Raw genomic sequence first — 27,484 nt, forward strand, 5'->3', positions numbered from 1 at the left:
CATATTTAATTCCACTGATGTAATTGAGGGTAAAAATATACTTGGCTGTAGAGTCTAATTCTATTTGCAGTCATGTGCTAAATTGTTTTCATTGACAAGCGTAGTTTTACTAGCGTCTTTATAGCAGTGCTTTTATACTTTTTTCCCTTTGTATCGTTCATGGCATAATTTGTGCGTGCATGTGCAAACTGTACTGATGTCTCTAAATATCAGTTATATTTGTATAATATTTCTAAATATAACTGTTGGACACTAAAAGAATGAGATTCCCTCAGACTGCCCTTCCTCTGATTTACTGACATCACTGCTATTTGAAAAGAGAAATTCACATTTCTAAATTAAAGCAACCTTTTCAAAAACCCATGGTTTCTTTTTCTTCAGAGCTACAAATCCAGCCTTCAAGGAAGAGCTCTCACGGATTGAGTCCCATGAAGACTGTAGGAATTTACCTATGATCTCTTTCCTCATTCTTCCAATGCAGAGGGTTACACGCCTTCCATTGCTGATGGATGTGAGAACAGATTTTTTTTTTTCCTGTGTATATTGTGTCCTTGGAAATTAAGCAACCTTTCTTTTTTTGGTTATTGGCCCATTCCCACCTCACCTTGTTTAGATTGGGGCCATGGTTGTATAAACTGGTCTGTCTACAACAAAGAGGAAATTGTGAAGTGGGTGGTGGCATTTATTTGCACTTGCAGTGACCAAGGAACTGTGTAGAAGTTCAAGTCAAACAACTGGGCACCAGTTTCCAATGAAACTGAATGATGAAGTCAGAGTCAAGACACAACTACCATAGAAGTTGCACACATACAGAATTTGGCCTAGAACGTGGTCCTTCAGTTCAGAACATGGGCTTTCTGCCATGCTGACTAAAGGACTCCTCCTTTAGGGCCAGACTGTGCACCCCACTTTTCTCACAGGAATAGTCCTTTTGGCACTATGAAAATTCAGGGGGGTCACAAACTGATCCTTAGCTAACCATTTTAGTAATCGTTCCTGGGCCCTCAATGGGGCAGCCACTAAAGGGAAACATCATTTACGTCCATAGCTAGTAACCATCCTGTTATGGTGGGGTGTGTGAGGTTCTCCTTTCCAACAGACAGCTGCAGGGATTGGGAAAGCCTACAGTGAGGGAGAGTGGTAGGAAGCAGAGGTCGAAATCTGATGGAAACATACATACTCATGAGGTCCGTGGCATTTTGGTTTGGTGCCAGGACTGAAATGTGATCTGCACTGCTGCCAATGGTATGGATTAAAATCCACATCTGATTTCTGGTTTTAGTAGGACCCAGATCAGGATCTATGCAGGTCAGTCACCTCTGTAATTATGAATACTGCAATAACTGTGGGGATGTGTTCAGTACTTCACAGTGGTTAATGAAGTAATGGTCCTTTATATATCTACGGTTGCTAGTTTATATATCCTGGCCCCATGGGCCATACTCTACTGTTCAATAAATCCCTGTGTTTGTTTAAAAAAAAACAAAACAAAAAAAACCCAAAACATCCAAACTAACTCTTTAAATTCAGGATACCTTTTTTCTTCAGAAATGAAAGCATCTAACAAGCTGAACAGAATGGAAAATTACAAAACAATTTTTTTTTCTCAGCGATAATTTTCTAAACTTTATATTGAAATGTTTTCTTTATAGTGAGTTTTCATTGTTTCACTTAAACTGAAATATGAAAAGTATGATTCTCTTCTTACATTCAGACTGTGAAAACATAATTTCACCTGAAGAACATAATTTAGCCCCTGCATTATTAGGAACATATTGATACAAGATGTTTGTTTTGGTCAAACTTTTATTTTCATGACCAACTCACATGGTTAGCCAACTTTCAGCAAAAGTTCCATAGTGCTTTGAACATTAGTGACTGGATTATGTTTAACCCTTATACAGTAGGAGTAAAGAGTGCAAAGACCTTACCTCCCTCCCCACTTTTCATGGCCTTCATAAGGGCCAGAGACAATTGAAAGGGAGCACAGGGGCTGCTCTCACCAGGGCCGTTGTGAGGACGTGGTGCTCTGAGCAGGCAGTCTGTGGCTTACCCGCTCCCTCTGCATCAGACCATTTATTGATATTGGCATGCTGCACTCCCTGAAGAGCATATCAGTAGATACACACTCCATGTGCACCGAGGAGCTCTGGTTGGTAGGAAAATATGCTTCCATGTTGCCTCTCCATGTTTAATTTCATTAATTGTATTGTAATTCTGTATTCATCTGGTTTAGATGTAACAATATACAGTTTTCAGTTCTCTGAATTGATTTTTATTTCAGACTATCTGTCAGAAAACCCCTAAAGATTCACCAAAATATGAGATCTGCAAACGAGCCTTAAAAGAAGTGAGCAAGGTATGTTTTTAAAAAGCAAATCCTACGCAGCCAGCCTTCTATTTAGATTCTTTTCTTCCTCAGTTGTGCAGCGTGCTTTGAACAATTCAGTATGCCAATCTGAGATATGCTCACTTTTGTTTTTCCAAATGGCTTTTTAATATTTTTTATATATTAATTGATGTATTATTTGTCTCCTTCATTATTTGTCTTGATCATGCATTTCATAATGAAATTGGACAACTTGGTTCTATTCCCCTCTCCCCAAAAAAAAGAGAAAGAGGTACAACACCCAAAGCCTGGAAACTGCCAGTTAGAAAACTGGAGCTCCTAACAACATTTAAGGATTTATTCTTTTAGTGAAATTAAACCATTCCAGTCAATAAGAGCTGTGTTGAAAATTGGTTTTCAGCATGGAACAAGTATTAAATACACACAACAATAGAGGAACAACCCACTAATACATGAAGCATAAATATTGCCAATAATTAATTCTACAATAACCTCCAATAGGTTTCATTTAAAGCTGATAATGAGGTTTCAGAATTTGGCATTGGTGACAACATCCAACTTCACCGTGAAAACTCTATAAAATCACTGTTGACTTCGAAAGCTTTTTGAAATAAAAAGAAAGACAGTTTGAAATGGAAATCTAGAGACTAGCCTTTGAGATCTTAGAATTTGAGATCCTGCAATATGCAGTTGAATGTTATTAAATTTGGTGGATTGGGCATCCTCCTATTGGAAATAAGGTTCCCTACATGTTAGGACTAGACACTGCCTTAGGCTCAGAGCATTCCTGGCTGATTTAAATTATTTATGCATGGAAATTGACAAATTTTCTCTTAAAGCGGAAGAGTAATGAAGGATGAAAATGCCAAATTACTTTATTCAGGAACAGTCACTGACAGATCAGCTTCACATTTAAATCATTCTTTTTCTCAGAAAAAAAATCTGAATTGCTGCAGTAACACAATACTGCTGCCAACACACTTGAATTTTATTGTGGGAACTTCTTGTGGTGTACAGAGTATTCAGACTGAAAAGGAGAAGGGGGAGGAGAATTTGCCTAACTGATATTGTTCATACCCCTTTCTCCGGATGCCGCTGAACTATACCCGATAAGCATGACTTTTATCTCTGACTCATAAAAATCCTCCTGTAGAACAAATGTTTTACAGTTTGTTTTTTTCCTCAGGGAAGGATATCCTAGAGCTTAGTGTATAAGGGCTTTGTCCCCATCTTCTTCAAATTACTCAGCTGTTGCACTGAATTCATTGCCTAGTCATGTGCAACAGCCTAACTTGCTAACATGCTGCTTCCTATCTCCCCAACAACACTTATAGCAAAATAAAAGGTGAGCTTTTTTTCCTATTAGAAAAGCTGGAAGGCTTCTTTGTCCTTTCTAGACTTTTGATGCTGCAAGTTAGCCTAGAGAAGGCTATCCTGACAGGCTATCCAGACAGACTCAATTGATTTGTGTTCCTGCTTTCATCCTACTCTCCACCACTCAACACTGGCAGGGATTAGCAGGGGTCATGGTGTTAGTATTCAGTACATTAGCTATGCTTTTCATTGAATTGCTGTGGTACTGGAAGGATCTGGGGAACTAAGTGAATCAATGGAGTATTCTGTTGCTCAGACAGCTCTCTCCCCCCTTCCAAGAAGTGAGAAACAAGAAGGGGCTCTTTGACTTTTGGGGAGCCCATGGAAGGTGTTAAGAAGCATTTTATTTTTTCCATTTAACATATGTAGATGCCTGATCCTCCTCCTCCTTTTTTTTTAATTTATTTATTTATTTGGGGTCTCTGGAGGAATATAACACATTTTCAAATCACATTCTAAAGCGCGAGTGAATAGTTTTGTGAAATACTGTCTTCCTTAGCTTGCCAACAGAGCACCGTAATGTTTACCTTGGTATCTTCCTTCAGTAAACAATTTGCATGTCTGCAGTTGTAAGGGCAGCATATAACATTGGGTCACAACTACACAACTCACTTACTTGTCAAAGTTAAAGTTTTGTTCTCTCAGGGTGCCCATTAAGTTTTTGGACTGATGATCTGCAATCCTTTTGAGTTAGGTACTTTGTGCCGCTTGTACTACTCTGTGTGGAATAATCAGTCTTCTTTGTGGTTTATTATAAAAATATCAGTTTCTTTGATTTTCTTGCTTCTTCAGTGGTATGCATTTCCACAGAAAAGTTGCCAGGTAAAGGAAAAGCTAGTAATGCAATATCTAAATACATTAAATCAGGAACACTTTTTCTTTCTAGTTGGTCCGTTTATGCAACGAAGGGGCTAGAAAAATGGAAAGGACAGAAATGATGTACACAATTAACAACCAGCTGGAATTTAGAATCAAGGTATGATATTTCCATTCATTGAACTCATTTAGCATGTGCAGAAGTTTTGCCTTTCCTTAAGTTTTAAGGCTAACAGATTCACAGCCAAAGAAAATGAAGCAAATTAGCTGGGGATTGTAGAAGCCATGATGCTGAACTGACCTTTCAACAGAGGACTAAAAGTTTGTCTTCTGAGAGCAGCTGAGGCCATGAGTGCTCAAAGAGTGACAGATGCCATTGCCAACCGTATCTCAGTTACTAACATCAAGCAGCTAGAGCTTTAAACAAAAAGTAATTACACAAGTTAACACTACTCACCTGAATTGCACATAAAAAGCGGATATTCAGAGAAAAGGCTTCTCATCGTCAGTGAAATCTTGCCCCCCGTTGAAATTTATGACAGAATTCCCATTGACTTCAGAGGAGCTAGGATTTCACCTCATCTCCTTAACTCATGAAGTTCTGTAGAAGTGTTTAAACACAGATAATACATAGAACTCTTCATTGGTCTGTTTCTCTCTGTCTCTTTCTTTCTCTCGCCCTCCTCTTCTGCCTTTGTCAGCTCTTGGATATTTTCAATAAACTAAGAAGGTACTATATAAGAGGCACAGTGCATTTTTTAAAGACCTTAATAATTTAACTAAAACATTTTTTAAAAAATATGTAATTTACCACTTTTAGCAAGAAAAAACAAGTATCAGACTTTATTACATTCACGGCCATTTTGTCTGTTGACATATTGTGTTAAACTCATTAAAATTATTAGAATTTAGTACTTATTAAAAAGGCTGCCACATGATACTGATATTTTCCAAGTCTTTTCTTTTGAGTACAATCAAAGTTGCAGGTTGTGGTGTTCGTTTCCTTTATCAGTGACCTGTCCAACAAGTGTCAAATGTGATTTAAAAAGCTTTTGGTGGCGTTTTCAAAGTATCAACAATATAGAAAAAAAAAAACTTCTTTGTACCTCAAAAAAATGTTCATTTAAAACAAAATTTTGTAAGTGTAATATCATACCCATGGGATGACATTATTTCCCAAGAATGCTTCTTACTAATGCAGTGGGAAAATGTACCATTTTGTGTGTGTGTTTTTTTAAAAGACTTTTCAAAGACTTTTCACATATTTTCAATAAAAATAGAAAAATAAGGTGTAAATATTCACTTATAACAACAACAAAAAAAGAGATTATTTATAAGGTGTTCATGAAGTTCACTAATGACCTACGGATAATATTCTCAAGAGATTTGGGAGAGCAGCTTTTCAGATTTGTCGTTCCAGAGCCTTCAAGTTGGAATAAGTTCTAGGAGTTTTTATAGCCAAAAGTCTCTCAAAATGCCCTTGAAAATGGTTTAAATTCTTTATTTTCACCGCAAAAGATGTCCATAATCAGTTCTTGATTTAGGCAGAAGGCTCAATCTCTTACAGTGTACCCTCCTCTAGAATGTATACTGCAACTTCCCCCTCTAATCAGTTTCATGGGAATAAAAGCTACTTTATTCTTTAGCTTTTTTGCTAGAGTACCACTCTGTATATCTTAAACATGACTCCTTGGTGGTTTAGAATTTATCTGTGGTTTGAGAGTTTGCCAGTTGGATTGTAAAAGGCTGATTTTTCTTGGCATAGTTTCAATACACTTTATTATGCTGAGCCTGTTTGTTGTATATAGGAAGAAGACATTCTGCATTCAGCATTGCATATTTTTGACAGAAAAAAATATATTTAAAAAGTCAAAGCAAGTGTTCTCTGGAATATAACCAGTTAGGAAACCATATGCTGAATTTATCTGGCATAGAAAGAAATTTTGAGTTAATAGCAAATAAAAAGTTAAGCCCTTTTTAAGTATAAAATAATTGAATATCTTGGGACTGTCATTCTTAGAAATACACATAGTTTAAACTATAAAATAATCTCTAGGCCCCCATATAACATTCTTAGAATTGTTACGTTTCATTCAATCTAACTTGGGTTCCTGAAGCTTGAATAACCAAAGCCACTCCAAAAATGGCTTAGTTCTCTTTTTATGTACTTATTCAACTGTTTGCCTGTCCTGAAGATTTAATTTTTAGTTGAGATTAAAGGATATTTATTCAGTGTCATTCAGTTTGAGATTTCATGTACCATATTGGGGAAGTGAGAGGCTTTTTTTCCCTTTAAACAGAAATAAGAATTTAATTATTTGGACCAGCACGCATTTTGTGACTGCTGCTGTCAGAGAGTTGTTGAAACTCAAGTGCTGCGTTTGCATAGTTATGAAAACATGATATTGACACATTAATTTAGTTGTATCTGTGTTAGTCCCAGGATAAGAGAGAATGGGTGAGTTAATATATTTAATTGGACCAACTTCCAACATAAATTGGAGTCTTGGTAATTTGATGGAGAAAGATGGGAAGAGGTATTTGTCTTAGCAGTGTTAGGTTTGATTCACATGATTTCATGATCCCTGAGTTTTAATAATAGGTATATCTCCAATTATTATTATCTCCTAGAACTGGAAGGGACCTTGAAAGGTCATCAAGTCCAGCCCCCTGCCTTCACTAGCAGGACCAAGTACTGATTTTTTGCCCCAGATCCCTAAATGGCCCCCTCAAGGATTGAACTCACAACCCTGCGTTTAGCAGGCCAATGCTCAAACCACTGAGTGGGTTGAGTTTCTGGTACAAACTAAGCCAAAATTTCAAGCCAAATATTGCTATGAAACTGTGGAAACTTATTACTTTGATTTCATAATGATGAAACTCAATACTTCCTGCAGTGCTGAGGCGTTTCTTAGGAGAACTAATTAGACCAGGGGTTCTCAAACTGGGGGTCATGACCCCTCAGAAGGTTGTGAGGTTATTACATGGTGGCGAGCTGTCAGTCTCCACTCCAAATCCCGCCTTGTCGCCAGCATTTATAATAGTCTTAAATATAAAAAAGTGTTTTTAATTTATAAGGGAGGGGGGGTCACACTCAGGAGCTTGCTGTCGAAAGGGGTCACCAGTACAGAAGTTTGAGAACCACTGAATTAGACCTTGCATAGGATGTGAGTTTGAACAAAGTGACAAAGAAGTGACAGTGACAAGGTGAGATAGCTACTCATAAAGGGAATTATATGATATTCTTATAGGAAAAAATGAGAAATGCAGGTTGGTTAGAATTATTGTAAATCGGTTACAAATCTGGTTAGAAAACCAAACAAAGTACCTAATTCTGTTCTGTTGCAAGGGTGTAAATTGGAATAATCTCCATTTAAATAAATGAAATTACAGTGCTCTGAAGCCAGTTTGTTTGCACGCTCTAGTCCACTGAGAGCAATTGGGGTTTGGTTCATTCTCTGCTTGGGCAGTAGCATCTATATGGTGTCATATATAAATTAAAGGAGGGCATAACAATATTTAGTATATTTATGACTTGGAAGAAATAGTAGAAAAGAGATTAAATTAATAGATAATAGAAAATTGTGGACATTTAAAAGGCAAGTTCTTGTTCATGAGAACTTACAAGTTTTGTGAAGTGAAAAGCAGCTGGCATGGGAGGGGAGCAAGATTCTGGCCCAACATCTACTGTATTTTATATTGCCCTTTATACGTTATATCGCATAGGCAGGGAGGGCACTTTGTAAACAATTTTATTATTTTACTGTCATTAAAAAGGCATATGCAGTAATATATTTCGTATGCTAGAAGAAAGCTGTTGCCTCTATAACTGTGGATGTATTTATTCTCACCCTTTAATTCTTGCACCAGTGGGATCACAGCTGAAATACTGTGTTCCTTTCTGGATACAATATTACAGTACAGATACTGACAAACTGGAGACAGTTCAGGAAAGGGCAGCTAAAATACTTAAAAGCCAGAAAAATAAGACATATAAGGAATGATTATGAGGGCTGACAGCTGCATGGAGAAATATTTTACGAGCAGGTTAAAGGATGTTCTAGAGATGAAAGAAAGCAGTTGTCTTCATTAGTCAAACATGACAAGACAGGTCATGGGTTTCAGCAGCAGCAAAGAAAGTTTAAATTCAGGTGCAGAGAAATTCAGTAGCTGAAAAATCAGTCACTGGTGATAGTAAGTGTCACAATTTCATAATTGACTATGGGAAGTGGTCTATGGGAAATGGTTAGCGGTTTTAGGATTCTGCCACAGTAATGGAGGATTAAAGACATCTCAGATTTCCTTTACTGATTCTGGTTCATGTGATCATCAAACACAAGGATATTAATGAAAGGGTATATTCCCTTGTGATTAAAGTTTTTGGTTTTCCATTATAAACTCAGTTTTGACACCCCCTCCACCCACCTGTAACTTTACCAGAATTTAACCAGTCTCCCAGGGTCTCTGGTCGATTGCATGAGCACTCACCTCAGGATACTTAGCAGTGACTCACATAGGGCTTTAAAGTTGTGCAGGAGCAGACACATTCACCATGCTCAGGCATCCCTTGACATCTGGGACTAGAGAGAGACACCATGAACAGGCAGGATTGATAAGTGCCACAGTCTGTCCTGAACCAGTGGGTTTCCCTGGTCCCAGCCCTAGCATCTCTCACTAGGTCTTCAGAGATTATTTGTATCTCATAAAGAGCAGCTGAGGCTGGCGCGCTCAGTGATTTTATAAACTCCAGAAGAGACAGAGTTGAAGTCAATGAGAGATTAGCCCAGAGGTGGGCAGACTGTGGCCTGCGGGACCCTCCTGCCTGGCCCCTGAGCTCCTGGCCCAGGAGGCTAGCCCCCGACCCCTCTCCTGCTGTCCCCCCTCCCCCTGCAGTCTCAGCTCACTGCACCGCCAGCGCAATGTTCTGGGCAGCAGGGCTGTGAGCTCTTGCCAGGCAGCGCAGCTGCAGAGCTGCAGCTGACCCAGTGCTCTGTGCTGGTTCCAGCCGGGCTGCACAGCTGCCTGTTCTGGTGCTCTGGGTGGCACGGCTGTAGCGCTGCCAGCCACTGGTGCTCCAGGAAGCGTAGTAAGGAGGTAGGGAGCAGGGGGGATTGGCTAGAGGGCAGGGGGAGTTCAGGCTGGAGGGCAGGGGTGTGGATAGGGGTCAAGGCAGTTAGAGGGCAAGGAACAAGGGGTTTAATGGGGGCAGCGGTCCTGGGGTGGGGAGCACTCAGGAATGAGCGGAGGGATTAGATGGGATGGCGAGGGGGCAGTTGGGGTGGAAGGTCTGGGGGCGGTCAGCGGATAGGGTGGGGTGGATGGGGCAGGAGTCCAGGGGACGGACCACGGCTGGCTGTGTGGGGAGGCACAGCCTCCCCTAGCCAGCCCTCTATACAATTTCAGAAACCCGATGTGGCCCTCGGGCCATAAAGTTTGCCCGCCCCTAGTTTAGACATTCACTTCAATAGGGCCTGGCTTTCACACCAAGAATGCAGTCAGAGTTTCTCCCTAGTACAGTTTATAAACTCTGCAGCAGTGACTCTCTCCATATTCCCCATGTCCCAGAAGGTATCTCATATTCTTGTGGCTGGGTGTTGAATTGGTGGGGGCTGATTTCCTGCTGCAGCCATCTATAGAGTACATTATAGTCCTAGAACCCCTGTTGGTTCATATAAGGGTCATTAAACTTAATGTATATATTTTTTGTTTTTATACACAGTTTACAAGCATATATGCAAGTAACTAGAATTATAACAATTTTCATAACTATTCTTAGGGGGGAGAAAACCAAGAAAATTAATACTTTTAAGTCATGTACAGGAGAAATAGAAATATATATTAGACATTTTCATTATCAAAGGGGAAAAAATCCTTGCCAGAAACCTTTTTAATATAGATATTGGGACTTAGCCCAAGTATTTCCATGTTAGTCTTTGAGATGATGTCAATACAGATCCCAGTGTGGGTGCATATGCGCCTCATGCGAGCAAGGTTGGAGTCTTTTGAACAGCTGTGGCCGTGCATGCATCCTGTGCCTCCTTGTGCTTTCTGGAAAACCTTTCACATGCTTGAAAAATATTCTCTCACTCAGCTGTCAGCCCTCTTAATCATTCTTTATGGGTCTGATAAACCTGATACCTGATGTACTAGCAACATCTGGCCCACCCAGGATCATCCTTCCAACAAATGGGGCACTTCTTGACCCTGCGGAGGCCCTGTGGCAAACACCTGCCATTATACCATCTGCTGCAGAAAGGTGGGAAAATGGTATTAAGACTCTCTTTTTTTAAAAAAAAAGTTTTGAGTACTTGTACACCCTCCCCTTTGTCATCTCAGTAGTGCAGGAGAAATCCATATCCAGCAAAAGCATCCCAAAGGACAAGGACTCAACAAAGTTCAACCTGTTTGGGAAGAAATCTTACTCCTCTGCCTCCTTTCAGCTACAGGTGCAAATTGTCAGATCTTTCTGGCCAAATAATAATTTCCTGAATTGGGATGAATTAACAGACTTTCTATCTAAGCTCTCACCTGAGAGCAGGGAAGTGTATTCAAGGATATCATCAAAGAGGGCCAGTAAGTGGCTAAAATGCCCTCCAAGTTGCAGTGGATGTTTCAAACACTGGCTAGATCCATCGCCACAGTAGTGACAATGCGATGGGATTCATAGTTTCAAACATTGGCATTCCCAGGGAAGTGCAAATTACAATAAACCACCTGCCCTTTGAAGAGATGGAGTTATTCAGTGAGCACACAAATAGCACACTATATTCCTTAAAGGACACAGAGGCCACCTTGCACCCCATCGAGATCTATACCCCAGCCCCTTTTGCAAACTATACAGTTACCAGACCCCAATGCTAAACAGCCTGATTAGCCTCCCAAAGAGAAGCCCAGATGAAGCAGGAAACACTATCTTCCTCCTCTTCAGTGATGTACCCTGCTCCTGTGGCTTGTTAAGAAATTTAATAGGGCTTTCAGGAACTACAGCAGAGCCAATTAAGAACATGCAACCTTTGGAATCCACTTTTCCCCATTCACCAGGCATGGTCTGCCATAAAGTTGGACAGATAGGTGCTAGAGATCCTTACCCGATTTCTCTCCTTACCTCCTACCATCCCCACTTCCCCCACTCTCTTCAATAACCCTTCTCACAGGAGCCTGTTATAAATGGAAATGGCCTCATTGCTTCATCTAAGAGCCATAGAGAAAGTGCCAGCAGAATTTGGGGGGGAAGAGGCTTCTTTCTACTCACGATATCTCCTTGCCCCCCCCCCCCCAAAAAAAGAGGATCTTCGTCCTATCTTACTTAGACCTGCAAAGACTCAACATATACATGTGCAGCCTCAGGTTCAGGATGGTAACACTTGCTTCCATCTTCCCATCTCTTCAGGCTCAAGAATGGTTTTATGCTTCTCGACTTGCAGGTTGTGTACTTCCATATAGCTATCCAGGCAGCCCACAGGACATACCTAAGATTCATAATATGGTCCAACCATTGCCAGTATAATGTATTGCCCTTTGGACTCTCCATGCCATCGAGTGTTCACAAAATGCCTGGCAGTGGTAGCAGCATGTTTTAAGAAGACAGGGCATTCACATGTATCATTACCTAGAAGACTGGCTGGTCAGAGGCAGGTCTCTGCAGGAGACTGCAACAGCCCTAGGGTATGTTCTCTTCATGTTTCCTCAGCTAGGCCTCCTAGTGAACTGTGAGAAATTCTCTCAACTCATCACAGATGATGAAGTTCCTAGGGGCTATCACAGACTTTCAGTTGGCAAGAGCCTACCAACCAGAGGACAGGTTCTAGTCTCTTCAATCAGTGACAGATTCCATAAAATCTGATCCGATCACAATGGTGCATGCTTACTTAGGACTAGTAGGCCACTTGTCAGCATGCACATATGTGATTCCAATTGCCAGGCTTCATCTGTTGGCTCCAGACAGATACTATACAAATTCAGGAAGTTCTCATACAGAGCAGGAAGCTATTACTAGGAAATCCTACTCCTCTAAATGAAAAAGATTTTCCATATGGGTAACCTGACGGAATCTAGACTGAGTATAGACCTTGAGATATAGTCCTCGACTACGTGCTGAGCTTCAGTCTAGCCTAGCGTTTAACTCTCAAGGTCCACCTTGTATTAACATTAGCATGTCACATTCTGGTACAGTTGTGCCCAGTCTTCTCATATCAAACAGTATCCATTTTCTTCAAAGCCCTTCTGCATACTATCTTCCCGTTATAGACCCAACCCCACGTGGCACCTCAGTGTCATCCTCCCAGTGTGTTTCTGCCTGCTATTAGATAGCCGATGGTCCTGTGCCTCCAAATATCAAGGTGCACTCCACCAAGGCATAGGAAGTGTCTTGATCCAGCTTCAGAAATATGCTGATATTTGAGATCTGCAAGGCAGCAACATGGAGCAACTCACTTACCTTCATTAAAGATTACACCCTTGAAATGGCAGCCAGGTCAGATGCCAAGTTCACGGGAGTGGTGCTGCAATCGTTATTTCACTAATGTTGCTGAAACACCTCATTCCCACCATTTAGAGGATGCTGTTTGTCAACTGCAAAGGGATCCATACTGACACACATTTGAGAAGAAAGAAGGGTGACGTACCCTACAACAGCGATAAGATACAGTCAGTTTGGATCCCACGGCCCACCCTCCATCCCTGCTTTTCAGAGTCCTCAGCAACTGTGGGGGACTAAGGGAAAGTCACAGCTGCTCCGCCCTTTTTGCTCTCATGGAGGAACATCAGGAGGCATGTGCGGCTCCAGCGACTGCTTTTCAAAAGATCTCATGCACATGGGGCATGTGCACTACCTGACAACATTATCTCCAAGAGCCACAGTTACTGTAGTAACCTTGTCAACTGTCTAAAATGGGCCATCTTGATTATCACTACACGTTTTTTTCTCCTGCTGATAATAGCTCATCTTAATTAATTAGCCTCTTACAGTTGGTATGGCTACTTCCGCTATTTCATGTTCTCTGTATGTATATATATATCTTCTTACTATATGTTCCATTCTATGCATTTGATGAAGTGAGCTGTAGCCCATGAAAGCTCATGGTCAAATAAATTTGTTAGTCTCTAAGGTGCCACAAGTACTCCTGTTCTTTTTGCCGATACAGACTAACGTGGCTGCTACTCTGAAACCTGTAGAGGGAAAGTAACCGTTCTTTTTCTGATGTTTAGGTGTTGATAGCCATGGGTTTTGCTGTTTCCTGACTTTCAGATACAACATTTGCTTTTGTTTTAACCTTTGCTGTGACTCTGCTGACTTTCAGAGCTCTTGTATTTTAGTAACTGCAGTATTGTAATCTGGTAAATTTTCTGTTTGTAACTTTAATTCTGCTTTAAGAGAGACTGTGGTCTGGGAATATTTAAACACCATTTTATTTCTGCCCTTCTTAAGAGATTCACTTAGTTCTGCATTAGGTGGAAATATGCTGTTAGCTCCCATTTCACAGCATGCTCAATTCCACATTCTGTTTGTTCTTCAATTGATTTTAGCAGATACAGTGTGAAGGTAGCCAGTACTTCTAAAGCATCCACTGTTAGCAAGTGTCTCCTGTATTGTACATTACTTTGAATCTTGAAGTCTCTATTTGACACCTATACTCCTATTTCTGTGTTTTGAGTTTATTCATGCATTTTTTCAAGTGATCCTGTTACTCCTTTGTCTCACAGAAGACTTGTGACTTATGATTAAAATATTGATTTCTTATTTTGTAGCCATTTCCGCTGGTCTCCTCTTCCCGGTGGTTAGTGAAAAGGGGTGAATTAACAGCATACGTGGAAGACACTGGACTCTTCTCTAAAAGGACCAGTAAGCAGCAAGTGTACTTCTTCCTCTTCAATGATGTCCTCATTATCACAAAGAAGAAGAGGTAAGGGCTTCAACACAATAAAACTGCATGTGTGTCTAATTTCTTGATTCACACACAAGCCACAATTGTCTTGAATGTTGCATGAGTCACCCTTGGGAAATGAGAATGTAAACTTCCTGGCTTCACATTGGCTAAGTTTACTCAATATTTACCTCAAGTATAATTTATTGTTCCCAAGGGATTTTTAGATTATTCCTTTAGGAACTGTTTTCATGTTTGAGTGAATGAGGAAGATATGAGAAGAAGTGGTTATGCATAATTTGATTGCAGCACAAAAACAAAACCTTGTGTAAATGGAAATGTTGGCAGCACTTAACACATTTTTAGTCAAAACATCTACAATTTTATAGTCATACATTTTGGTATGCTGTGCCTGTACAAAGAATGAATGAATTAAGGAGGCATTTTTGAGTCTCTCCTGTTTCTCCAACAGACCATACTCAGAATTGCATTGGTTGTGGATCAAACTGAAATGAAAATCCAATTCAATCATAGTGACTCGGCAAAGGTATACATTTTAGCAAGATAAATAAATATGTAGAGCAGGAATGTCTCTCCATACTATTCTTTCATGGAGAATCTGTGTCAGTGATGTGATAGAGGAGGCTGCTGGGAGCACCCTGTTAAAATTCCACCACCAAATTGAAGGGAATGTTACGGTCATTCCTCTGCCTTTGATGGAGTTCATGCCCTCTGCAGATGCTGCTGTATCGTTCCTGACAGAGTTTATTTGCTCCTCTGGTTACTAAAAATAGTTTTGAAGAGCAAATGTTTTGCTTTTGGGTTGACCAAATATCAGGTATTTTAAAAAAGATTTCTAAAATCTTGAGCCTGTGCTTCAAACAGTACAATTGAACATTATACTATAATTCTGATGTAGTTTATGCATTTTTCAGAAACAAAATGTGAACACTTCCAGCAAAGTGCAGCATGATTTGTTTGCTGCCTTAGTTCTTGGTTATATTTAAGTGAATAGATTTCTCCCTAGCCTGTTCACTGTAGTATGCACACCGCTGGGACTCATAGACTCTAGGACTGGAAGGGACCTCAAGAGGTCATCGAGTCCAGTCCCCTGCCCTCATGGCAGGACCAAATACTGTCTAGAGCATCCCTAATAGACATTTATCTAACCTACTCTCAAATATAACCAGAGATGGAGATTCCACAACTTCCCTAGGCAATCTATTCCAGTGTTTAACTATCCTGACAGTTAGGAACTTTTTCCTAATGTCCAGCCTAAATCTCCCTTGCTGCAGTTTAAGCCCATTGCTTCTTGTTCTATCATTGGAGGCTAAGGTGAACAAGTTTTCTCCCTCCTCCTGATGACACCCTTTTAGATACCTGAAAACTGCTATCATGTCCCCTCTCAGTCTTCTGTTTTCCAAACTAAATAAACCCAATTCTTCAGCCTTCCTTCATAGGTCATGTTCTCAAGACCTTTAATCATTCTTGTTGCTCTTCTCTGGACCCTCTCAGGGTTTATCACAGGCTACAGCAAGGGTGTGCAAACTACGGCCCATGGGCTGGATCGGGCCTGCTGAATTGCCACCCCTGTGGTGCCACGAGTCACGCACTGCTCCTGGAAATGGCCGGCACCATGTCCCTGCAGCCCTGGGGCAGGAGCGGAGGACTCTGCGCTGCCTGCAGGCACCGCCCCCCCATAGCTCTCATTGGCCGAGAACAGGGAACCGTGGCCAATGGGAGCTTCAGGGGAGGTATTCACAGGCAAGGGCTGTGCCCCTCCTCCCTCCCCCGCCCCAGAGGCCTCAGGGTCGTGTGCTGGCCACTTCTGGGAGTGGCACGGTGCCAGGGCAGGCAGGCAGGGAGCCTGCTCTGGCTCAGGTGTGCGCTGCTGCCACCCCGGAGCCGCTCCAAGTAAGTGGCACCAGAGCCCGCATCCTGACCCCCTCCTGCCCCCCCGACCCCCTGCTTCACCCTAACCCCCTGTCCTGAGCCCCCTGCTGCAGCCTGCACCCCTCTTCTGCCCCAACCATCTGCCCTGAGCTCCCTCATACACCCTGCACCCCTCCTCTGCTCCAAAAGCACAGGGTCTCACTTGCCTTGAGCCCCTTCCTGTACACTGTACCCCCTCCAACACCCCACACTCCCTTCTGCCCCCCAACCCCCTGCCCCAGCCCTACATTCATGGCCTTGCATGCAATTTCCCCACCCAGATATGGCCCTCGGGCCAAAAAGTTTGCCCACTCCTGGGCTACAGGGAACATTTTTATGGAAGCCCTTTTTGAAACATTGGCAGCACATCACAGATTTGTACCACACATCTTTAAACAGCATGTTTCTTTCTGTTCTCAGGGGACTAGAGTTAATATTTTATTGTACTGGTAGCTAAGTAAACTTCTGAGTTGGAAAACAATGAAAAAGTGTATTATCTGTGTTGTTACATTGTTTATTGATTTCCTGTGCGATATCTTGGAAGCTGGGCAACCAAGCTAACTTTTTGTAATAATGTATTGTCTCCAAACTCTGGTGCTTTTGATTTATAACGTCTTCCAACTGTTGGAATCTGTGATATCCCAGTGGACCCTATGAGTTACAGTAAAGAAAACTTGATCTTAATGATAGAGTTTATATATTCACTGTACCAAGATCTTTCTAATAAACATATGAAGTTGAAAAGTATTGATTCCTGTGATCCTACCACAGTCATTCTGATCACAAAATATGTTCTGCACGAATGCAGACAAACTTACTAATTACATTCTTTCATATGATCCATTGCCCCTTAGCTGTGCAAAAAAAATCCATTCCATGCAGTTTTTCAAAGTCAGACTTGAACTGGCTTCTACACATGTTAGAACATTAAATAATTTAATGACTGTGCTAACATCATTGGTACAGTTCCTCTAGTTTTTAAAATGTAACCATGGATATTTTGAATGTGATATTCAAGTTTAAAACACTATGTATTTATATTTCCATATTTGGGTTTCACGTGCATTTTTCACAGCTGCCATAAAAATCACTCTGTTGCACCCTTGCATTATAAGTCCTAATCATTCAGCTGCTTGAAAATGTGCAAAAAGGAGTTTTCGCTCTGTATCCTGAAGCTTATTTTCACTGCCCTGGCCGAGTCATTAACCATATTTGTAGAGCTCAGTTAGCACAATGAGGAGTGATTAAGTCCAAATTCTTTAAAGGCCAGGATTGATGGTATATGTCAAAGTAGTCCCACAGACAACTGATAAGCAGTGTTGGTCCAACAATATTCTGCATGTAGAGCAGTACTTACATTTAGACTCAGACTTCAAAGCCTAAAGGGGCCATTGTGATCATCTAGTCTGACCTGCACATCACAGGCCCCAGACTCTTACCCACCCTCTCCTGTAATAGACTCCTAACCTCTGGCTGAGTTACTGAAGTCCTCAAATCTTTATGCAAAGACTTCAAGTTACAAATGTTTTACATAACAGAAGCATCATTAAAAGAACTGCCTTTGTGTATTACAGTGAGCAAGCACTCCAGTGTGTTCAGTGTGATTTAGCTATAAGATGATAAAGGTCAAGAAACCTCATGATACTGAACACTTAGGCATGCTCCACATAGGGTTTTATGCTTTCATTCCTACAGTACTTTCCTAGTCAGATCCCTCCACAGCCCCTAGTTTAAATTCATCCTGCATTTGTAATGGTAAGACTTAACAACCTACATTTATGTTCTCAAATAGCTGAATGGGATTTAGCAACCCAATTCCCCTCGTTTTAATGGGCATCATATGGCCAAATCCCACGCAGCTCTGACATATTTTAGAGGCTTATGCTTTAAACATCATGCTGCTGTGCAGTCCAATCATGCATAAGAATATTAAATGCACGTTTGGGGATCTCTTAGGGCCCCAGTTACTCTTCTGTGTATCACAAAGAAGCAAGAAACTCAGAGTTGCTTCAGCATGCTTGTTCTGTGAGGAGTTAGGGCACTGCAGTGTCTGCTGCAGAACAGCCTGGGGCTTTGGCCCTTGAAGCTAGCAGATCACAGAGACACCCAGTGAGACCCTGTGCTGTTGTGCAGCTGGTCTGCTGGCTGCATGGTTCCGTTTGGCCATAGAGCATTAACACCAAATGGATTTCCAATGATAAATCCACAAGGCCGGTGAGGGAACCTGCTTCATTCTTCACTGTTCCTTCAACCAAAAGTGTGTGAGGCCTGGGCTGCACTGTTTATACTTCAACTGAATTATTCTCTTCCTCATCTCTCCTGCCTGGGGGGAATCAACAGTCGTTCATAAGCGAATTTTTTAGTAAAAAAGGGAAGCACCAGAGAAGGGGGTCCACTTATGAATGGGTATAGAGAGGGAGAGGTGGGACACAGCCCCTCCCCCCAACAGAGGAAGCAAGGAGAGGCAGCACAGCCAGCAGAGACAGAAGAGAAGAGGCGGGGCCAGAGTCTCTCTACTTCTGGCCATGCTGCTCTCCGAAGCAGCTGCAGCTCTGGGGTTGGCAGGCTGCAGCCGCACTGCCCCCCCTCCACCACCCCCGGAGCAGGCTGCAGCCGCCCCGCCCGGCCCGGCCTGCATGAGCAGCTCCAGCCAGGCTAGAGACGTCCTCCCCTGGCCCTCCCAGATAAGGTGGGAAGGGATGGGATGGGGAGGGTGTGGTGGTCCCAGGCTAGAGGTGGGGATCATTTGGGGGTGGTCACAGGGATTACTCCCCTGACTCCCAGCTTCTCCCCCAAAAGAATTTCCCCACCAGTTGCTGTCTCGGCCCATCAGAGTAAGCAGCTGGCGTGCCAAGACACTGTTTACTTAGGTTTACCTCTGTGCCTGCAGACACTCGAGGTAAACAAACCATCTCAGCCCATCACTGGCTTATCCTGATGGCCCAGGAGCCAAAGTATGCTGACCCCTGAATTATAGGGTCGGCTTATGAACAGGTTATAAATTTTTTTCCATTTTTACTTATCCATCTTGGGAAGGGGGGGAGTCAGCTTATAAATGAACCGGCTTATGATCGAGTATGTATGGTATATTCTGAATCCAGCATCTTTTTTCACTTTCTGGCCCAGAGCTTTAAATAGTGGCTAAAAATTCCATCCTTTTCTCCATTGTTTAGCATTCAGCTTCTTGTGATTTCCTGATTCAGTTTATTCTCCAGCTTCTGTGGAGTCATCCAGGACGTAGACAAGAGCTGCATTTTTAATGTAAAAATCGCACATGGATTTTTTTATGTAAACTTTTCAGACCTTCTTAATACAATCTTTAGATTTCTATCTGTTGAACACGTGATGTATGTATCCAGGGTGTTCAACTCTTGGAGAGACTCAAATCCAACTTTTATGGTCGATGGACTGGGGTGTAACTTTAGTGCCAGTCACTAACCACCATGCATGGTAGCTCTCCCATTGATGTCAAAGATTTAATGGTAGACTGTGGCCCTTAGGTAATGGCTAAATATTCAGCTATTATCGTTAAGTATGTATTCAGTATATGTTGTATTCATCATTACTCAATGAGAAAAATTACCACCATTTTTTTTACTTTTCTACCTTTCCCATCCTCCTTTCTTTTTTTCTTGTTCTTCCTCTTGTGTTTTCCTTCCTGCAGCAACGCCAAATTCTAGTCCCCTGTGCTTCACACTCATCCTCATCCCTATTCCATCTACTAACGTGATTGCTAATGTACTGGTTCACATCCACATTAAAGTCCAGTAATGACCCTTCAAATTAAACATCTGAGGGGACAGAGGAATTCACACCCTTTGTCTCTTGAGCCATTATTTCAGGTTTTTTTGTGTTAGGTGAACAGCACTTTATTGGCTGTACTTGGGTCACATCTTGAATGTTTTCTTCACAACTATGAGAGCAAGCAGTTTTTTAAAATGAAAGATTCAGTTCTACAGAAACCAAATATTTTATGTGGTTTCACATAAACAGCTCAGGGAGGCAAAATCGACCTATAAAAAGGTTTACATGACACCTGAGATATAGACAGTACTGCTTTAAAATAATGGCACCTCAATAGAAATCTATATATTTTTGCTAGGTAACATTAATCTTTCTTTTGTGTGTTCCTCCCAGGTTGAACTTCAGGGCCATCCCCTCTCCCCTTGCTACAACTGTGTGTATAAAACAAATCCATTCTGAACTTGACCTGAGGCACTGTTACGGATTTGCTATGTTTAGATAATTATATTCCTATGTTGCCATTTATCACAGTGTTTCTATAACCTACATTTTCCCAACCAGTCAGAGAGCTCGGAAAATGAACTGTCTGCAGGAGCATCCCCATAACTTCTCACTAAAGCCTTGAAGTGTACGCTCTAGCAGCATTCTGCTAAGGATAGAACTGAGCTCCCTCGTGAACCTACCTGGATCAGATAGCTCCTATGCACACAGTCCAGGGGTCAAGAATGCCTGGTTAGGGATTCCAGCTTTCAATATGGAATGGCTGCATTTGAGCTGGCATGCTGTAGTCCTCCCTTTCTACTCAAGAAGTAGTGAGTTCATGCCATGTTTAACTATAGTTGAAGCAGATGGTTCTTTATTCAACCTTTCAAAAAAGACCCCTTAAATGGCAATATTGAAGATTATTAAAAGGTTTCTCTCAAACTGCCGAGGACCTCTGTTTTAGTGAGGATAAAGAGTTATTAAATGTTTTCAGCTCACTTTCTGTAATCTCCTAAAGATACCACTAAAATCATGTCTGTTTAGTGGCTGCATGGCTTGTCAACTCCTGAGATAATCTTAGCAATGGAATGGCAGCTGGACTTCATAAATTGGAAACCACCCAAAGGTTAAATAATACTTTGGAATGTTACCTGTTCACAGCTGCTTGCAAAACTGGGTTTGTGCACCAGATGCCAAAAAAAAAAAAAAAAAGGAAAAACCTCATTTTCCTAGTTAAATAGGCAAGTAGATACCTCAACACAAACAAAAGGAAGCAACTTTTGTAATGAAATACTAAAGATTTCAGTGTGGAACTTGCAAATATTCTTAATGGTAATAAGCTAAAATAACAGATTCATTTGTACTTACATTTTATTGGTTTCAAAAGACCCATTTGAAAGAGTGAAGGAATAATTTGTGTTTATTTACTGCATATTTTCCAGGGTTTTTTACTTATATAGTGTATTTGTAGCTGTGTTGGTCTCAGGATACCGGAGAGGCCAGGAGGGTGAACTAATGTCTTATTCCAGTGGCTTTCAAACTGTGGGTACCCAGTACTGGGTCACGGAATGTAAAGCACTGGGTCGCGGTGTCTCTGGTCAGCACCATAGTTGTTGGGGCATTTGTTCAGGAAAGTTCTTTCCTGAACCCCCACTTCTGACCTTCAAACAACCCCTTCCCCCCCACAGTCTCGCCAAGCTCATCACCAGAAGCAAGCTCCCCGCAGACCAGGACACCCAGCTCTCAAAGCAGCACCAGACCCTGCCAGAACAGCAGATGCAAAACCTGCAGATACATCTCCACTGCAACCAGGATCAACACCCCACACAACACACCTTTCAGGATCCCTGGATCCCACACATGCCTATCCTAACATTTAGTGTACCTTATCCAGTGCACTAAACTTTTACCTTAGAACTATCAGGATTGTCAAGTCTCTTTCCTCCCCTCCCCCCATGATTTTACTGGAGACTTCTGAGCGGTCTCGGGACATATTTATTGCCTAGGCACGACAGAAAAAAATTAATGGGTGCTTAGCACCCACCGGCAGCTAGCTCCCTTTTCCCCTCCCCCACGCCTCCCATCCACCAGCAGCTCCACCAATCAACTCCTCCTTCTCCCTCCCAGTGCTTTCCAACCTCAGTGATCAGCTGTTCCGTGGTGTGCTGGAGGCGCTGCTGGGGGAGGAGTAGGGATGGGGCTCGCTTTGGGGAGGGGGCAGAAATGGGTGGAAGAGGTGGAGTGGGGCCTTGGGAGAAGGGGTGGGGCCTGAGGTGGAGTGGGGGCAGGAAGAGGTGGGGTGGGGGCTGGCGGCTTGGGGCTTCTTGGTAGATTATAATGGGGTCTTGCAAAAACTAATAATTTAACTGCCTACCTGTTGAAAAGTGGAAGCTGCTCGTAACTCTTAAACTGCATGTCACTAAAAAAATACATTTACTGAAATTTTCCAATATTGGAAAAATATTATTCAATCTAGGGGATTAAAATGAGTTCTTCAAATCTTAAGGAGGTCCAGTTTAGCAACACAATAGTTCTGTCTTCTTTGTCTCACATATCCATGAAAGCTTCTACAGTCTTATATGAGCTTGCTTGCTGTGGGAAATACTGTATTGTTGCTGAGTTGGTGCCTAGGAAACTAACTTGCAAATTACAATCTAACTGAAAATTGATCTTTGTTTTTTTTTTTTTTTTTAAATCATTACAATTGCTTGCTATAGTGTAGTTTTTGCAGTTTTACATATCTGTACATTTTGTCAGTGTGTGTCAGCAGTGCTATTTTCTGGTTGTAAGTGGCATTTTGAGATTTGTGATGAATGAGGGGTGGTTGGGTTTTTTTTTGTTTTTTTTTAAGAGGTGGAATCATATTAATTGTTTAGTGCACCAATATGACAATCCTAATAGAATGCAGCTGTGCTTATCTCTGTCTTTCTTTGCAATATACACTGCTTCCTCAGGGAATTAACTTTGTGGGTGTGTGGGGACTGAAGACTCTTAATTTTAGTGCAAAATTTAAGTGTTAATTTTAGTGCAAAAACTGAAATTTCATTCTGTCTAGCAGTTGCAGCTGTTTCTCACTCCTTGCAGACAAAACAGATGTGGGGTCTGAGTGATCTGGTTTACACTAGTGTAAATCAGAAGGAATTCCTTTATGCTAGTGTAAACTATCAAGATCAAGAATCTGGCTTGAATTGAAAATATTAAATTCTGTATTTCCCTATAGAGACAGGCAGCAGTAAGATATCATGCAAATATTGGTTTAAGCAGCTATACTTTACATAATATTATACAAATATAGAGTACTATTAAAATAGGGAGGTCCTAAAATTTGAAGGTCCAGCCCTCCAGTAGAGTGTAAATATCTCAAAGTAATTTAACTTCCCTCCCCCACAAAAAGAATCTATATTTTTGCAAGAGAGGAAATCCATCTTTTGAGATGAGGCCATATGCTTCATTGATTGTATTCTCTGTTCTTAATACCATGAGACTTAATATTAAAAATTAAAACTCTTTGATTTCCTACAGTCCTGCAAAATAACATACTTTGTGACATTTTTACTTGTACAGTAGACAGACCAAACAAAAACTGCTTGCACCATTGCTGTTATATTTCTAATTCATAAATGCTTACCATGTTCATATATTCAAAATAAAGTAGAAGGAAGACAGTAGCACTAGAATGATGGTTCAGATCAGGGATTCTCAAACTTCATTGCACCATGAACCACTTTTGACAACAAAAATTACTACACGATCCCAGGATGGGGGTCCAAAGCCGAAGCCCCAGGGCTTCAACCCCAGGCGGCGGGGCCTGTAACCTGAGCCCCACTGCCTAGGGCTGAAGCCAAAGCCTGAGCCCCTCCTCCGCCCTTGGCAGTGGGGCTCAGGCTACAACTTCGGCCCCAGCAAGTCTCACATCAGCCATGGCAACCCCATTAAAATGGGGTTGAGACCCACTTTGGAGTCCCACCCCACAGTTTGAGAACTGCTGGTTCAGATTATAGATCTGGCTAGTTACAACAAATGAATGTGCTGCAGCTCCAAGTTAAAGCCCATGCCAAGTGATGGAATCTGTCCAAAACAATTATTCATAAGAAAACACATGGAGTGCTATATAAGGCCGTTATTCTTGCAAGAACATACTCACTGAGTTGGCATTTCTTTGGCTTGTAGTATTCCGTAGACATAGAGATAAGCCAGAACCAGTTGATGCCTTTGTTGGCTTGCGTACCTCTATATTATATAGTACTGCTTACATTGATTTGTACAGTGGTAATGTATGATTTAGGGCACGGTGTCCTGCCACTGCTTAGAGGAACCTTATCTAGAAGATATCAGGTTTTTTATTTAATTATATTAAAATAATTGGCATAGTCCTATAACAAAACACTCACTTAATTCACTGAGACTTTGGACAGAGAATAAGTATTTTTAAATATTTTGAGTTTACAGTGAGATTTTGTACAGTTCAACACCTTCTGAACCTTGACAAGCGTCTAAATTGGATGTTTTGGTTGAGTTCAAAAAGCAGAAAGAAAGAAAGCAGAGCTGTTAGTCAATGACATATTACAGGTGGCTTTCCAGAATTTGAGATTAATCTTAAACTACCTCTCTTTTATTCTGCTGAGCAGAGAAGTTACTTAAAAAAAAAATTAATCTGAAAAATAAAAAGGGGAGGGGATCTCTAGTTGTGTAGTGAAGAAGCATATACCATATGTTCTGGTTTGACTAGGTGCTGATTTTATCTTGCATGGTTGTACAATAATATGATTGATAGTGTGCGATGTAAAATCTTATAGCTTGGGGCTGTACTCTGTCAGTTTTGTGTGATTTACTGCTTAGAGAAGAAAGCTTGAAAGAACTACGTGGAAATAAGCAGATCAACGTTACTGTCTTCTCAAAAGATGAACATAGATATTAAATAATCCAAAATGGGATGTTGATTGAGTTGCTGTTTAATCTTTTTAGTGCTAAATAGTTACATGATTTATGTCAGGGCTTGTATCCAGTATTTTCAGGCAATGAATGACTTCGGTCTGCCATCTTCTATTGGACGGTGCACATGCTTGTGAATTGATGTATATCTGCCAACATGAATAGGGGCAAAACACACTATTTGGAGGTACCAGAACGTAATGCAAACAGACCTTTGTTCAATCCCTAAATCTTAGACATTTGTTCTCACAAAGTTATAAAATCAGTGTTTGGAGATTGTGCAGAACAAAAGTAAAAATGTGTGTAAACAATCACAGTGAGTGAATAAGAAGAATATTCATAGTTACATAAATTATGCTGGCAGGGACTACTAATTCACGAATTTCAGTCATGAACTATTCACTATATAGAGCAGAAAAGAATGGCCCAAGTGCTTCACAGGGCACTAAAGCATCAGGAATGGCTCATGCTTTGAGACAGAGTGGACTTTTGCTCTATTCCATTGTAGCAAATATTCTGAAGTCGATTAAAAATGCATTTCTCCATATGCATGTAGATTCATTTACTATTATACTGTTGAATTGATAAGGATTTATGGCCATTCTTATGAAATAAAATAGGTAAAATTCATCTTAAAAGGTGTTGAATTTTCTGTATATTTCCACCTATTATCCTGAGTCAGTTTGTTTTACAGACTTCAGCTATTAACAGAAGTGGATAGTAGTATCTCTTTATTGCAGGCAATAAGGAAAAACCTACAGAATAGACTGTACCTCAGTGGAGCCGTGCAACTCATATTGTACCCCACAGGCCATAAGTGAAGTCGTGACTTGACTAAGCTGTAGTGTGGATTTTGACTTACTGGAGAGAGAGAGAGAGAGAGTCTCTGAAAAAGTGATGGTTCCGTTGGATTTTCTGTCTAAGGAGAGTTGAATAAAGCAAACATTCTGAAATTAAACAGAACAGTTGCTATGAAACCTAAAATTATTATTGGCTTCTATTCATATCTTATTGCTAGATGGTTAGTATCTAATTGGTTCACATATTGGTAACTGGTTAATTCGTGGATTAGTAGTCCATACCAGGATAGTTAGTATAACTATAAATACTACTGGTTTGAACTAAAAGGAGAATTTCTTCCTGCACAATCAGAAACAATTAAGAAATATATTGACCGTAGGATCATTTTTTTTTCTGTGCTGCTGTACAGAAGATTACCAGACTTGGGATTTTTCTTTGTTTCATCAAGCCCTTGGGGGACAATAAATCTGAAAAATGACCCTGCCTGGTTTTAGTAGTGGGGGCCTTGTCACAGTTTACAATCCAGAGTAGGCTTACTGAAACTGATAGAGCTAGGTGGTTATCAGCTGCCTTTAAAAAGTAACTCATCTTGATGAACAGCTGGTGAATTTACAATCGCATGTAAGACAATTACAGGAAATACACTCAACGTTATCCAGTGCAAGGAAAAAAGGCTTTCAGTTTGTGTATTTTCTAGCTGAGCAATTCTGTTTCCAAAGTAAGTGGTGCATATTCTTTCGAATGCTCCTTAAATCATGTTTTGGTAGCTGAATGCAGGTAAACAGTTTAAAGAACTGGAAATATCATTAAGATGAACTTCTCCTTGAAAGGCTTTTCTAGCATTTCTTTACATTAATTGGACATGAATGAGTAAGTTGGCTAAAACAGCAAATATAGAAGAAACCTGCTTGGATTCACAATGTGGAGTGCTTAGGCATGTTTCTGAAGATGTCTGGAGATTCGACAGTTCAGGCACCTGTTGTCAGATAAATGTTAATGGATTGGAGGCTGGGAGGGGTTGAAGTAACTGTTTACTGACAGCATACAGAAACCTCAAGTAACAAGTTGACCTGACCAGGCATTCTCTTACACAACAGCTGAAGACACGGCAGAGAGAGATTCTTGATTAGCTAGAGTAGTTAGATTGAGGAAGATGAATGACTAAATTGTTTAAGGAGAAGGAGTGTAAGTTTTTAAGTCTTGGTGCTTGGGTAACAGATTTTTTTAAAATTGTATTTCTTCATGGCATCCATTTTTTTTCCATTTTAGTAACCCTAAACAAAAGTAAATCAGAAATTTTTAATATATATAAAAATGCTATTGCATGTCCAAATAATCCTGGAATATGATTCAGAGTAGTACTTCAGATGCTAATGGTGCTTCATTTTATTTGCTTCCTTGGTTTGTAATGAACAGCTTGCGCGTGTGTGTGTGCGTGCGCGCACGCTTCACCACCCACTACTATATGGAATGCCGCATCTTCTCATGTGTGTTTTCCCCTCTACACCTCCCACCCCCCACCATCTGAACTAGTGCAACCTATCCTTACCTGACCTGAGAAGAGATCCTGAGTTCTTCTGTTTCCAAATGTATATTTCCCAATGTGTTTGGTTAGCCAACAGCTGTGGTGTATTTATTTGTAGGCAGCCATAGCTTATTAGTTCTTTTGCCCAGAATCCACTGATTATTT

At 41.0% G+C, this 27,484-nt stretch overlaps 2 protein-coding genes across 3 annotated transcripts in view; both read left to right on the top strand.

Moving 5' to 3' along the window:
• P2RY1 (purinergic receptor P2Y1) overlaps positions 1–27,484 on the top strand; it is a 1,183,293-nt gene that overhangs the window by 746,886 nt on the left and 408,923 nt on the right. The gene's annotated exons all lie outside the window — the stretch shown is intronic.
• The window catches only part of ARHGEF26 (Rho guanine nucleotide exchange factor 26), a 109,056-nt gene that overhangs the window by 56,978 nt on the left and 24,594 nt on the right, over positions 1–27,484 (top strand). For both annotated transcript variants that reach the window (XM_050965857.1, XM_050965858.1), the window contains exons 8-11: positions 382–511; positions 2,285–2,359; positions 4,611–4,700; positions 14,288–14,442. In XM_050965857.1, the coding sequence (XP_050821814.1) occupies positions 382–511; positions 2,285–2,359; positions 4,611–4,700; positions 14,288–14,442 (450 nt within the window). The remainder of the gene's footprint in view (positions 1–381; positions 512–2,284; positions 2,360–4,610; positions 4,701–14,287; positions 14,443–27,484) is intronic.

This window comes from Gopherus flavomarginatus, chromosome 8, assembly GCF_025201925.1.
Source record: "Gopherus flavomarginatus isolate rGopFla2 chromosome 8, rGopFla2.mat.asm, whole genome shotgun sequence".
Taxonomy (NCBI): domain Eukaryota; kingdom Metazoa; phylum Chordata; order Testudines; family Testudinidae; genus Gopherus; species Gopherus flavomarginatus.